This window comes from Candoia aspera, chromosome 4 (genome assembly GCF_035149785.1).
Source record: "Candoia aspera isolate rCanAsp1 chromosome 4, rCanAsp1.hap2, whole genome shotgun sequence".
Classification (NCBI taxonomy): domain Eukaryota; kingdom Metazoa; phylum Chordata; class Lepidosauria; order Squamata; family Boidae; genus Candoia; species Candoia aspera.
Genome location: NC_086156.1, coordinates 55,875,196 through 55,889,954, shown reverse-complemented (window position 1 = coordinate 55,889,954; position 14,759 = coordinate 55,875,196). Strand labels below are relative to the sequence as shown.

General features: G+C 38.5%; 1 protein-coding gene across 3 annotated transcripts in view; it reads left to right on the top strand.

Moving 5' to 3' along the window:
• EGFR (epidermal growth factor receptor) overlaps positions 1 to 14,759 on the top strand; it is a 139,352-nt gene that overhangs the window by 110,411 nt on the left and 14,182 nt on the right. For 2 of the 3 annotated variants that reach the window (XM_063304188.1, XM_063304187.1), the window contains exons 15-20: positions 536 to 693; positions 8,151 to 8,186; positions 9,704 to 9,845; positions 10,520 to 10,642; positions 10,970 to 11,068; positions 14,474 to 14,659. In XM_063304188.1, the coding sequence (XP_063160258.1) occupies positions 536 to 693; positions 8,151 to 8,186; positions 9,704 to 9,845; positions 10,520 to 10,642; positions 10,970 to 11,068; positions 14,474 to 14,659 (744 nt within the window). Of the gene's footprint in view, positions 1 to 535; positions 694 to 1,622; positions 1,653 to 8,150; positions 8,187 to 9,703; positions 9,846 to 10,519; positions 10,643 to 10,969; positions 11,069 to 14,473; positions 14,660 to 14,759 lie in introns of those variants that run through there. The other variant, XM_063304189.1, reaches the window with a different exon arrangement.

Below are 14,759 nucleotides of genomic sequence, written 5' to 3'. Positions count from 1 at the left end.
AATAATTCATCTAAGCTGTTCATATCTACTTCTGGTTGCAACTAATCGGGAAGGATATCAAGCAAATTGGACTTTGATTCATTCTGCTAGAAAAGGAGAGAAATCTTGATTAGTCCATTAGAAAGAATCAATATGAGTTGTCTCTGAAATTGAAATTAAGTGAAGCAGACTGCCCCAGCTTTTCCTACAAAAGAGAGTATAATTAGTTTGTTCTTTAAAAACTTTAGTACAAAATACTTAGCATGAAGTGTAGAAAAGTAAGAATAATAATAGAATTCCTGAGAATAACTGTTTTTCAAGAATCAATAGGATACTGAAATAATAAAAGATATCTAACATCTTTTATCTGGTGACCTGCAGATATTTTAGATTTTAACACCCATCGTTCTCAGCCTGCAAGACTTTTCCTCTGTCAATTCTTGGAGTTCCACACATCTGGATGGTGTAGTTTAAGAAAGCCTGCTCATTACCGCATTTATAAGTGTGTGGGCAAATGTATTTCACATTCACAAAAAAAACTTTGCTTCTTGTCCAGGGTCCAGGCAACTGCTTGCAGTGTGCTCACGTAATAGATGGTCCACATTGTGTTAAATCGTGTCCTGCTGGCATTTTGGGAGAAAATGATACCTTAGTCTGGAAATACGCAGATGAAAATTCAGTATGTCAGCTGTGCCATCCAAACTGTCTTCGTGGGTAAGTGGAAATTCCTTTTTTAAAGAAGTAATTGAATATTAATTGAAAGGACCACGTGTTGTAATTTATAAAATTTCAATGTATGAACAAAACAAGAAGCTTAACTGGCTCATGAACATGAAATCAGTTCACAACCAAATATGAATACAACTGATGCTATAATTGATTTCTTTAGAATTTTTATAATATGGTGACCTATGAGTTTTCCTCCAGGGAGCAAAAATCAGCTTTGACAAGTAAATTTTAATCAATAAAATCAATTGAGTAAAAGAATTGTTGTAAAGTTGCCCAGCATTGCCGTTCTATTCTTATTTAAGCCTCATCCCCATAGCTGTTGCTGATACTTTTTGGAAGCCCATGAGGTATCATCATGGTTCTCTTTCACACCATAAGTGTTTATGTTCTTAATTGTTTAAAGGCCTATAACAAAGCTACAATTTTAAGAATTGGAACAGTAGTGACACCTGGTGGATAGCTAATATAAAGTATTTCAAAGCCCACTAATAGTATCAGAAGATTGGCTTGTAAACTAATCTAGGAATTATGAATCTATGGGGATTAAATCGTATTGGTTTTATCCTGGTAATTGTAATTTTGTGGTAGTAGTGACAGTATTCTACTGGAAAAATCCCTAGCTTTTCCTTAGTTTAAATGTCTGTTAAACTACTGTAAACTGTAAACTTTATTTGAAAACAAAGTTGGCTACCTTGAAATATTACACTACTCACATGGGATCACTTTTCTGTGAACATTAACCACATGACCTAAAGACTTGGGTAGACATAATCACAAGGATTCTGATTATCAGATCAATGTTCTGCTAGGGGTAGGTATTGATTCTCTGGGAAGGCCCTGTGGATTTGGCCTCCACATGTATAAACGTGCCTCCCACATGGAAATTATTTGTACAAACGTGACAGTTTTTTCAGGCTGATTTGATTGAGAGATGTGGAATAATGTCTGAGGCCATTCCTAGCTGGTATTTCTCCTGTGATAACGGATTTCACTAGGGTCACTAGGATTACCATAGAAGATTGTATTTTAATTGCCTTATTCTTTTTGTAAATCATACTGGGAATATAATTGAAAGTTCTGTATAAATATTTATAATAAATAAAATATCTTGGCCTCACCTGCCTACCTCCATTGGTGGAATGAAGATAGAATAATCTTCCTTACAGAATTATTTAAAGGATTTCTAGGATATTGAATGTAAAGAGTCCCCTGCTGGGGGAGATGGGCGGTGATATAAATTTAAATAATAAATAAAGTTGTTTGAAAAGAAATGCAAATTAACTATTACTGCTTATTAAATAGTAATAGCTAATAACAAATGGAAAGAAGCACATTCTTACCTCTATTTTACTAAACAGTTTTTTAAAAAATAATCTTGTAAATATAATATGAGAAATTTGCAGTCCCACTTTTTCTGAGGTGTAAAAGCTTTTGCCATCTAAAAGTTTAACAGAAGCTCCTGAAACATGAAAAACATCCCAGATGTAGGACACTTACAGATAAACAGCTTTCCATTCCGGAAACCTTTTGATCTCACAATTAAAATTAAGAAAGGATTGAGAGGCCTATTCAGATTATTTACAGTCATCTGTAATTGGCTTGTCTTCTGACCTGCAACTCTACAATGATAAGATAAACTTTTATTGTCATTTCACTATACACCAAAGTGTACGTTAAAATGAAATTTTGTTGCAATTGGCTCAAGCAATAAAATAAGAATACTGTAATTACTACAATGTGTAATATACATTCTTTACCCATTCCACTCCTCTAATCTGTATCCCTAATAAATATTAGTCCTATACCCAGCATGTGTACCCATGGAGTGAGAAGGGATTATTTTCAGGAGTCTAGTAGCCCAGGGGACAAAACCATTGCCTAATCTAGCTGTTCTATGTCAGATGCAGCGGAACCTTTTCCCAGAGGGCAACAAGGATAACAAGCCATAATGAGGGTGGAAGGGGTCACTAACAATATTTCAGGCTCTGGACAGACAGCGTGTATGCGCTGTGTCCTGAATGAGAGGAAGTGAGATCCCAATTATATTCTCTGCTTCCCTCACCACCCTCTGCACACTTCTTATCCGAGGCACTACAACCTCCAAACCAGATAGAAATATAGTTGGTCAATACACAATTCTATGGTGCCTCTATAGAAAGTAGGAAGGATGGGAGGTGGAAGATGTGCCTTCCTCATCTGGCACAAAAAATACAGATGCTGCTGTGCTCGTTTTACCAAAGATGTAGTATTAAGAGACCAAGTCAGACTGTTCGTTATCTGCACCCCCAGATACCTGATGCTATTAACTGACTCCACAGCTTCTCTCAGAAGACTGACAGTCAATCATAATTTGCCCTTCCTAGTCAATAGATGAGCATTATTACTAGTGAGCTGGCCAGGAAGGGATGTTTAACTGGTGCTGAATTCAAGACATAATGATGAGATCCTGAGAATAGGAGGCAAGGCAAGTCAGACATTCTATTCACTGCCTACAAATGGAAATGTCCCATTTGCAGCTATCCATGTAACTGCAGCTGTAAGGACCTACTACTATAGAAATCACCCAGAAAAACATGTTGTTTGATTATGAAGAAGAATCAACTCAATTTGTGATCAGATCTACAATCCATCTACATCTTCCCTGAATTGTTTTTTCAATGCCTGTGTCTTCACTGTCCATTAAACTACATAAAAGAACCTGAATGCTACCTTCTTACAGTGCAACCTTAGTCTTACTTTCCAGAAGTAAGTTCCATTAAACTGAACTAAACTGACTTCAGAGTAGACATAATAAATCTCTTATGAAGGGCTACAGAAATTGCTTTAAACTGATCAAATATCTCAACGACTTGTTGAGAATTTATTTAAATGGGAATAAAGAAAAATGCACGCAGATGAAAAACCCTATTCATGATATGGACTGCATAGTTTCAGGAACCTGTAAATGGGAAAAAGAAATCTGTTTCAAGCAGACAATAACTAATTTCAACTTAAATTATGTTAACAGATTTCTTACTTTAATTTCTGAGGAATTACTACAAAATCATTCCTAAAAGGTCACTGCTGATATTTTTATACCCATAAGATAGACCAAAAGAAAAATATTTTGCAAAGTACTTTATATAAATGCCTCTTAAATCTTGATAAGCTTGACATAACCAAATTTATTTATTTATAAGAGCTATATGAGTTATATGGCCACTCATCTTGTAGAACTCAACTCTGGGCAGCTCACAACAATTATAAAACCAGAAAAAAGAAAACCAGGCACCTGATCCACAATCAATTTATATGGTTCCTTATAATAAGGCTAGACCACTCATTTTGACGTGGTTTGTTTTAGTGTTTTTGTTGTGATTGAATAACATTTGTGAAATGTAGGATTTGCGTCCTTATGAGCAATGAATTGTTGTATATATAATTTCAATGGCAGAAACAGTGCTTTACAGGGATAGTGAATATATCTGAAGCTGACTGCCAAACAACCCTCAATGATAGAATCTCTTTTACCGTGTGCTAGTCTTAAATCCTTCAGCAAAGGATCGTTACCTTGTCGTGGTACTGGACCTTGAGCACCTCAATGATGCCATGAGCTAAACCATGAAGGGCCACCCAAGACAGGAAGGTCATGACAGAGAGGTCAGACTAAATGCGATCCCTGGGGAAGGTAATGGCAACCCACCCCAGTATTCTTGCCATGAAAACTAAATGGATCAGTACAACCAGAGATATGTCGGTATACCATCGGAAGATGAGACCCCCAGGTCGGAAGGTGGTCAAAATGCTACTGGGGAGGAACAGAGGATGAGTTCAACTAGCCCCAGACGTGATGATGCAGCTAGCCCAAAGCCGAAAGGACGGCTAGCGGCCGACGGTGCTGGTGGTGAACGGCAAATCCGATGTTCTAAGGATCAACACACCATTGGAACCTGGAATGTAAGATCTATGAGCCAGGGCAAATTGGATGTGGTTATTGGGGAGATGTCAAGATTAAAGATAGAATTTTGGGCGTCAGTGAACTGAAATGGACTGGAATGGGCCACTTCACATCAAATGACCACCAGATCTACTACCATGGACAAGAGGACCACAGAAGAAATGGAGTAGCCTTCATAATTAATAGTAAAGTGACTAAAGCAGTGCTTGGATACAATCCAAAAAACGATAGAATGATCTCAATTCGAACTCAGGGCAAGCCATCTAACATCACAGTGATCCAAATATACGCCCCAACCACAGATGCTGAAGAAGCTGAAGTAGAGCAGTTCTATGAGGATCTGCAGCACCTACTGGACAGCACGCCTAAAAGAGATGTTATTTTCATCACAGGAGACTGGAATGCTAAGGTGGGTAGTCAAATGACACCTGGAATTACAGGTAAGCATGGCCTGGGAGAACAAAACGAAGCAGGACATAGGCTGATAGAATTTTGCCAAGACAACTCACTCTGCATAACAAACACTCTCTTCCAACAACCTAAGAGACGGCTTTATACATGGACTTCACCAGACGGACAACACCAAAATCAGATCGACTACATCCTTTGCAGCCAAAGGTGGTGGACATCTATACAGTCGGTAAAAACAAGACCTGGAGCTGACTGTAGTTCAGGTCATGAACTTCTTCTTGCACAATTTAGGATCAGACTAAAGAGATTAGGGAAGACCCACAGATCAGCTAGATATGAGCTCACTAATATTCCTAAGGAATATGCAGTGGAGGTGAAGAATAGATTTAAGGGACTGGACTTAGTAGATAGGGTCCCGGAAGAACTCTGGACAGAAGTTCGCAACATCGTTCAGGAGGCAGCAACAAAATACATCTCAAAGAAAGAGAAAACCAAGAAGGCAAAATGGCTGTCTGCTGAGACACTAGAAGTAGCCCAAGAAAGAAGGAAGGCAAAAGGCAACAGCGATAGGGGGAGATATGCCCAATTAAATGCAAAATTCCAGAGGTTAGCCAGAAGAGATAAGGAATTATTTTTAAACAAGCAATGCGCAGAAGTGGAAGAAGATAATAGAATGGGAAGAACAAGAGACCTCTTCCAGAAAATTAGAAACATCGGAGGTAAATTCCAGGCAAAAATGGGTATGATCAAAAACAAAGATGGCAAGGACCTAACAGAAGAAGAAGAGATCAAGAAAAGGTGGCAAGAATATACAGAAGACCTGTATAGCAAGGATAACAATATCGGGGATAGCTTTGACGGTGTGGTCAGTGAGCTAGAGCCAGACATCCTGAAGAGTGAGGTTGAATGGGCCTTAAGAAGCATTGCTAATAACAAGGCAGCAGGAGACGACGGCATCCCAGCTGAACTGTTCAAAATCTTGCAAGATAATGCTGTCAAGGTAATGCACGCTATATGCCAGCAAATTTGGAAAACACAAGAATGGACATTAGACTGGAAAAAATCAACTTATATCCCCATACCAAAAAAAGGGAAACACTAAAGAATGTTCAAACTATCGAACAGTGGGACTCATTTCACATGCCAGTAAGGTAGTGCTCAAGATCCTGCAAGGTAGACTTCAGCAATTCATGGAGAGAGAATTGCCAGATGTACAAGCTGGGTTTAGAAAAGGCAGAGGAACTCGGGACCAAATTGCCAATATCCGATGGATAATGGAAAAGGCCAGAGAGTTTCAGAAAAACATCTATTTCTGTTTTATTGACTATTCTAAAGCCTTTGACTGTGTGGACCATAACAAACTGTGGCAAGTTCTTAGTGGTATGGGGATACCAAGTCATCTTGTCTGCCTCCTGAAGAATCTGTATAACGACCAAGTAGCAACAGTAAGAACAGACCACGGAACAACAGACTGGTTTAAGATTGGGAAAGGAGTACAGCAGGGCTGTATAGTCTCACCCTACCTATTCAACTCGTACGCAGAACACATCATGCGACATGCTGGGCTTGAGGAATCCAAGGCTGGAGTTAAAATCGCTGGAAGAAACATTAACAACCACAGATATGCAGATGATACCACTTTGATGGCTGAAAGCGAAGAGGAACTGAGGAGCCTTATGATGAAGGTGAAAGAAGAAAGTGCAAAAGCTGGCTTGCAGCTAACCCTCAAAAAAACCAAGATTATGGCAACCAGCTTGATTGATAACTGGCAAATAGAGGGAGAAAATGTAGAAGCAGTGAAAGACTTTGTATTTCTAGGTGCGAAGATTACTGCAGATGCTGACTGCAGTCAGGAAATCAGAAGACCCTTAATCCTTGGTAGAAGAGCAATGACCAATCTCGATCAAATAGTTAAGAGCAGAGACATCACACTGACAACAAAGGTCCGCATAGTTAAAGCAAAGGTGTTCCCCGTAGTGACATATGGCCGCGAGAGCTGGACCATAAGGAAGGCTGAGAGAAGGAAGATCGATGCTTTGGAACTGTGGTGTTGGAGGAAAATTCTGAGAGTGCCTTGGACTGCAAGAAGTTCAAACCAGTCCATCCTCCAGGAAATAAAACCAGACTGCTCACTTGAGGGAATGATATTAAAGGCAAAACTGAAATACTTTGGCCACATAATGAGAAGACAGGACACCCTGAAGAAGATGCTGATGCTAGGGAGAGTGGAGGGCAAAAGGAAGAGGGGCCGACCAAGGGCAAGGTGGATGGATGATATTCTAGAGGTGACGGACTCGTCCCTGGGGGAGCTGGGGGTGTTGACGACCGACAGGAAGCTCTGGCGTGGGCTGGTCCATGAAGTCACGAAGAGTTGGAAGTGACTAAACGAATAAACAACAAGTCCACCCCGCTGGCCAGGGCAGGAATCCTCTACTCCCCTGAATTTGGGGAGTGGGATAGAGTCTGCCCCCTCGTCTCACCTGGGTAGAACAACAATAGTCTTAAGTCGCAAGTCACATTTTTGTGGTTAATGTGTTTTCTTAAACACAGAAGTGTTTTATTATGTAGGGTAAGATGCTGTGCTGAATAGCCTGTGATTTGGTATTCAGAGACTTCCCTGTCCCTAGATATTTTCACCATTTACCTTTCTGTTGCTAAGAATATTAAAAGTGAATATTTTGTTCACTCAGGGTAAAATTGCTAGATCCTTTCATGTACAGTAGTCCAGCAAACAGTTTCTTTGTGATAAACCACTTTCTGTGGTCAGGATTAACAGCTCTTTTGAAGTCAGTGAATAGGAATTTGCAAGAAGTTAAGGGTTTTGAACCCAATACTTGGGTTCTGACAAACTTTCTCCTCAGGATGTTTCAGGTCACTCAAGTCCAAAGCTTTGGCTTCAATAGACCCTGCCTTGGATAAAGGCATTTGGTGCAAGATTCTTGATTTCCCAAGTATTTTATTTCTTAATAATCACATGGTCTTACAAAATAATTATTGATGTTCACAGCAGCAAGCATTTAAGTGTTAAATTAAAATAAACTGACCTCATTTTAATTCTGTTGCTAATCCTTTTTTATTTTCCTTGGTATTATAGATGCAAAGGACCTGGACTTGAAGGCTGCCCTAATGGGTAATTATAGCTAACTAATGTCAAATTACAAATGTCCATTTCTAGCTGTGTCCAATTATGCCAAGAACGTTGTGGCAAAGCAAAGCAGATTTTAATTAAATAAATTATTGTACAAGAATGGTACCTCTTTAGTTGTACAGTAGCTTCAGAAAACAGACCTAGATCCACTAACAGTGTTAGTTTATATAGGGTTACACAGGTTTTTTTTTTTTTTAAAAAGACATTAAGATTAGTCAATAAGGAAGACATAATGCATTCATTGTAATCCAATCATAGCATGCAAAGGTTAGCCAATAAGAAAGAGATCATTAATCCAATCATATTAAAAATCAACTGATAGAAACTTTCTGTCAGGATGCCCTCCTCAGGGGACCATACTGCCACAGCACCAAGCAGAATGCACCCGCCAGCCCATTGACAGCAGCAGGAGCGGGAGGACATGCAGAACATGGCAGACCAACCTCTGTGGATTCGCCAATACACAGGCTATGTTAATTCAGCACCCTGGACAGACGAAAGTGTGCGATGATGCCATCAGTGGATTCGCATGGGGAAGTGCGAGACGGAAAATATCGGGTTGCTGAGGTCTCTTTGATGGGAGGGGGGATGAATGTACTTATACAGTCACCTGTAGAATCCTAGTTACTCAAATCTTTAATGTGCTTTGGATCACTGGCTCAATAAAGAGTCCTTCATATTCCTAATCGGTCTGTGTCAGGAGTCCTGATCCGTTTGGTGTAGGATTGAAGCTATTACATTTTCCACCTGTTCCTTAGGCCCTAACCACATAATCACATCTTTGTTTTGAGCAACGTTGACTTTCCTAATGTCTAACTATAGAAAATTCCACAATACTATATGAAGTGAGCATATTTTTGTCTCCCTGCATTCATAAATACAGTAGGTATATATAGAGTATTATCTATGTGAATAAGTGAATTGATAGGTATAGTTGATATAACTTTCTTTTTATGTTTGGCAAATATTATGAGGATGCATATCAAAATATAGTTTTATGGTCATAATTTCTCAGAGATGGCACTAAACTTCACAAAGAGTACATGTCCTATGTCTGGACTTTTGTTGGTAGTCTACTGTAGACCAGGAAACCAAAACCAAGAATACTAATACTATCTTTATTGTAAGGTTACAGTAACAGAATCTTGCAAGTCTGAAAGCGTTTCCCTCCTCCCCTGCCTTTATGTTCCAAAGAACTGGGGTGGGGCTGGGGGCAATTCTGAGCTGCTTTCTGTACCTCCATTCCTGCTTTGGACTAGATTTCTCGTATCGGACTTTTGTCTAGGCTGCAGCTCTTCCTCCTGTCCCTCAAGGTTATTCTCACAGCCCATTACAACTTCACTGCTTCAGACTGCATTTGGGGACCCACTGACTGAATGCTTCTTTATACCAAGTTATATTTTATTTCCTTCTCTTTTAAGAACACGCTCTAAATGCTTATGTATGATGAACCGGCTTTACCACTAATAAAAAAGTAATGGTATCTTTTTGTGTTCTAGATCTAGAGTCCCATCCATTGCTGCTGGAGTTGTTGGAAGCATTCTTTGCTTGGTTGTTATAGCACTGGGCATTGGTCTTTTTGTGCGGAGGCGGCGGATTGTTAGAAAACGTACTTTGCGCAGGCTGCTGCAAGAAAGAGAGGTAAGTATAACCAATGATTCAGAAAAGAACTGACTAGGATGCACTCACAGTGCGCTAGCATCTCTGGGACTTTCTAGGTTTTCTGTTATTCCATATTTGTTGAGTAGGATTCACCACCTTTCTCTCTGGGGTGACACCACATTCTTCTAGCTCTCACAAAGGAATATATTATTTCAAAACTGTTGTATCTCTTCCCAAAGGTATTAGGGCTATTATTATATAAATAAGGTCATGATGGTACTTCTGATGATGATGAAACTTATTTATTTATTTATTTTCCATCCCGCCTTTGCTATTTTTATAAATAACGCAAGGTGGTGAACATACCTAATACTCCTTCCTCCTGCTATTTTCCCCACAACAACCACCCTGTGAGGTGAGTTGGGCAGAGAGAGAGCGACTGGCCCAAGTCACCCAGCCAGCATTCATGCCTATGGCAGGACTAGAACTCATAGTCTCCTGGTTTCTAGCCCATTGCCTTAACCACTAGACCAAACTGGCTCACTCAGGTTTGTTTCTTAACAGTGTTTTGCCATTATGGATTTATAAGACTACAGCACAAATAGGTCTGAATCACTTGTTTCGTATTTTTGAAAAATCATCCTGCCTTGTACACTGTTACCATCAAAAAGAAATTGTCACTTTTTAAGCCATGTCCTTTTTGTATTCAATAGCTTGTTGAACCTTTGACACCAAGTGGGGAGGCACCAAACCAAGCCCTACTTAGAATCCTAAAGGAAACAGAATTTAAAAAAGTCAAAGTCCTTGGCTCTGGAGCCTTTGGTACTGTCTATAAGGTAAATTACCATTTTTTCTAAATATATATCTATGTGTGTACAGTATATATAAAGAGAGAAAATCAGTTCTGTATAAACTTGCTTGGAATTAAGTCCCATAGTAAATGTGCATAGAATCATGCTGTTGCACACCCAAATTATCATGATTTTTAAGATATATATTTATATTTACTGTCTTACTCAAATACCATTCATCCAGAAACCATGTAATTTATACTTACCAAACTTGTTGGTGGATTTATTGAAGTCTGTTCATAATTTACTATACATGCCAACCTTGGTCTTTATTTCTATGTTAAACTTACTCATTTTGATTTTTTCTAACAGGGGCTCTGGATTCCAGAAGGAGAAAACGTTAAAATTCCTGTAGCTATTAAGGAATTGAGAGAGGCCACATCACCCAAAGCTAACAAAGAAATTCTTGATGTGAGCTTTCTTTTTCTTTGTTTTTTGAAGATTTGGATGTATGGATTTTATAACATAGAGACAAACGTTAAGGCATTGTTGGTGAAGGCAAAGTATCTATGTAATTGCAATATTTCTTGTTATCCTCAACTACTCAAACAACTATTTAGTTTTTTTTACTCTGTAAATTTTTGGCAAATTTCTGTAGATGAATTGAAATTTACAGGAAAAAAAAGCAATAGCACAATTAGTTGGGCAAAATTGGGAATGGGAGTAGAAAAAAATAATTTTTTTCAAGCAGGTAGTTTGTGCTGAATAAGTAATGCTTTCCTTCCTTTATCTTCTATATGCAATCATCAAAAGTTATCAACTGTTATGAACATACCTACATACTTAGTCAACATACTGTCCCTTTTCAGAGTAAGAAAAGTTATGTAAAATGCAGAAAATGAGTAAGAAATAATAAGCTAAAAGAAGTAAAGGTATGAGATAAAAAGGAAATCTAACCAAATCTTGTCTATACCAGCATCATCCACTATACGACTCCATACCTTCCTAGTACTGCAAGTCATCCTTGGTTCCACCACATCCATACATCAATTCATGTAGTGACTTTTGTTATTTAAACTTCTCGCCTCTTTCTGAGGATCTTGTCAACTCTGTTCAAGCATAATTTTTTCGGACTCCCTCTTCCTCTCAACAGATCTGTTATTCCTTCATATATTTATTCTCTCACTTTTCCTTTTCCATTGCTGAATAGAGCAACAGACTATAGTTGTCCTATTAAATATACTGTACCTTAAGAGTGTTTTCATGGTGTAGATATAAACAATATTTTTTTATTGTTGTATACAATAATTTATTGTATAGTTACTGTTTTATGCTGTAAAGCGCCCAGAGTCCCTCCAGTCCCAAATTTGATTGATTGATTGATTGATTGATTGATTGATTGATTGATTGATAGATAGATAGATAGATAGATAAATAAATAAATAATTCAAGTCCATTCTCTAGCCACAGTTCTAGTTGGCTTTATTAGGGTAAGAACAAATTCAGAAGATTTGCTGCCAAATACCAAACATACTTGCAGTAGGTCATAGCTTACCTTAGAGATTCCAAGATACAGTTAAAAACAAAAACTTTAATCTAATTTCTCAGGGCATTTTAAAAGTGCATGACTGCACAGTGACTTCAACATTCTTTCTTCAATAGCTGTTTGTTTTTACACTATAAAATTTATTAGGCACTGTCGAATACTGGAACAGCTCCATATTCTGTATGGCTGATACATGACACAGTCCATGCAGTCCAAATTCCTAGTTTGGCAGAATTCAAGCTAATGCTTGCAAAGGCTGACTTGGAGCTTTCAGATAATTTGAGGAATATTATCATAGCTAATTTTTTTTTAATCTGTTTGATCATATCCAATTCTTGGAGACTACCTGGACAAGTCCTTGCAGTTTTCCTGGCAGGTTTTTCAGAATTGGTTTGCCATTGCCTTCTTCCTAGGAGTGAGAGAAAGTGACTGGCTCAAGAACTCACAGCCTCCCGGTTTCTAGCCTGAGCCTTAACCACTATCCAAACTGGCTCTATAGTTAAACATTAATAAGATAATTAATGAAATATGGGTCAGTCATAACAGGAAGCAAAGAAGCATATGTTTATGATACTGGATTTATTACAGTGAAATTACAGTGGAAGCGTGCAGACTAAGAAAGAACTGCTTAAAAAGTTGTTTACAGAAGCAATTATACAGTATGTTTTAACCACCCAAATAATGCATTCCATTTTTTAATAATCTGGATCCTCCCACTGAAACCCTCCAATCTTTCTTTTATGAACAAAATGTTATTTGAGGAATGAAAGTTGTTTTGCTTTGGGTTGTTCTTTCTTTGGTTTGGGCTATATTCTGATCTAGCGGTATCACACTAGAGAGAGACCTGCAGCACATGCTGTAGTTGCTAAAGAGACACTGCTGAAAACAGATTCGTCTGGCATTGTGCATCAGACATAATATGCAGGAGTGTGCAGATCCATCATTCTCCAAATCAGCATGTTTTCTGCAATTTCAGACAAAAGCACAATTACATGATCATGAGTGCTTCAGTATATGATGACTAAGATATTATTTGATTGGGCTTTGGGAGGCCATTTAGGGTCATTTCTTAAGAAATGGACCTAGTTCCAAAGGACTAGAGCTGACTAAATCAAGAGAAGAGACCAAGATGACCTCAGCAACAGTCATTGGCCTCAAAGGGGTAGGCGCAACTGAGCAGTTGAAGCTCCTTCCCTTTTTATGCGCATGCAGTGGCAGAACTGTCATCACCCAGTTTGAAGCCAGTGACCTTTGCTGTGATACCCCTGAGAAGAGATGAAATTTGGCTTATTGGAACTAATTAGTGTTATGGTTTCTCCCAATATTGTCTTCATTAGACCATGACAATTGCCATAATGTGTGATGGTCCTGATCCTTTTTGCTATTAATTCAAAGACTCTCTCCACAAGTCATCAAGGATATGAAAAAGTTTTATTTAATAGAAGTGATCATTTCCAATACAAAGACTGGACTAAAAAGTCCACACAAGATGTCAGTTACATTCTCCACCTTCGTACCACCCCCTCCCAGATGAGGAATTCATTCCGTGACAACTCCTCCCCTCTTCTCATAGTTCTTTCACTCCTCAGTCATAAATCCTTCACTAACAAGCTGATAAGGCCATTCCTGTTGGTCTTGGTACCAGCCATTCAACTAAACAAACTTGATCAGCAATTCTAATGTTTCTACATGCATGCCTAACTAACAACTACAAAGCCTTCCCAACAACCCTGAAGGTGTGCTAAATTAATTACTACAAACCCAATTACCAACTAGTGGCAGGATATTCCATCCTGACATAATGTAATATTTCCTAACTTACTGATACATACATATTTTCCGACTTCCCCTCCCATTCTCCTTTTTCATTTGTATAATCCCTATTATTTGGTAATCATATATTTATAATCTAATTTACAATCTTGGAAAAGGTAATGGCAAATTACTTCCTTATGCTTTATGTTATATATTTTTGTGTGTTAGTTGTCAGGAATCCTAGCAGATTAAAGCAGTGAATGGACAGAAAAGCTATTTATTTATTTTCTATCCCGCCTTTATTATTTTTATAAATAAGTCAAGGCAGCGAACATAGCTAATACTCCTTCCTCCTCCTATTTTCCCCACAATAACAACCCTGTGTGCTGAGTTGGGCTGAGAGAGAGTGACTGTCCCATGTTGAAATGTTACATATGGCAGTTCTAGCCCTCAATTAATTCTCATTCCACACAGAGTTTAGAATGATTCTGGGTCATATTGACACGACATTTGTTATATCCTAGTATTATAACATCCTCCATAATAGGAATATATATTTTCTTTCTCTTGATTAGGAAGCATATGTGATGGCGAGTGTTGACAATCCCCATGTGTGCCGTTTGCTTGGAATTTGCCTCACATCAACTGTCCAGCTCATCACCCAGCTCATGCCTTATGGCTGCCTTCTCGACTATGTCAGAGAACACAAAGATAACATTGGATCCCAGTACCTTCTCAACTGGTGTGTGCAGATTGCAAAGGTATATTAACAGCAAACTCCATCTGGTTGTTTGAAAATGCCTAGAACAATAGACCTAAATTCAGATTTGTCACTTCGACCTAGCTCAAACTTAGCTGATG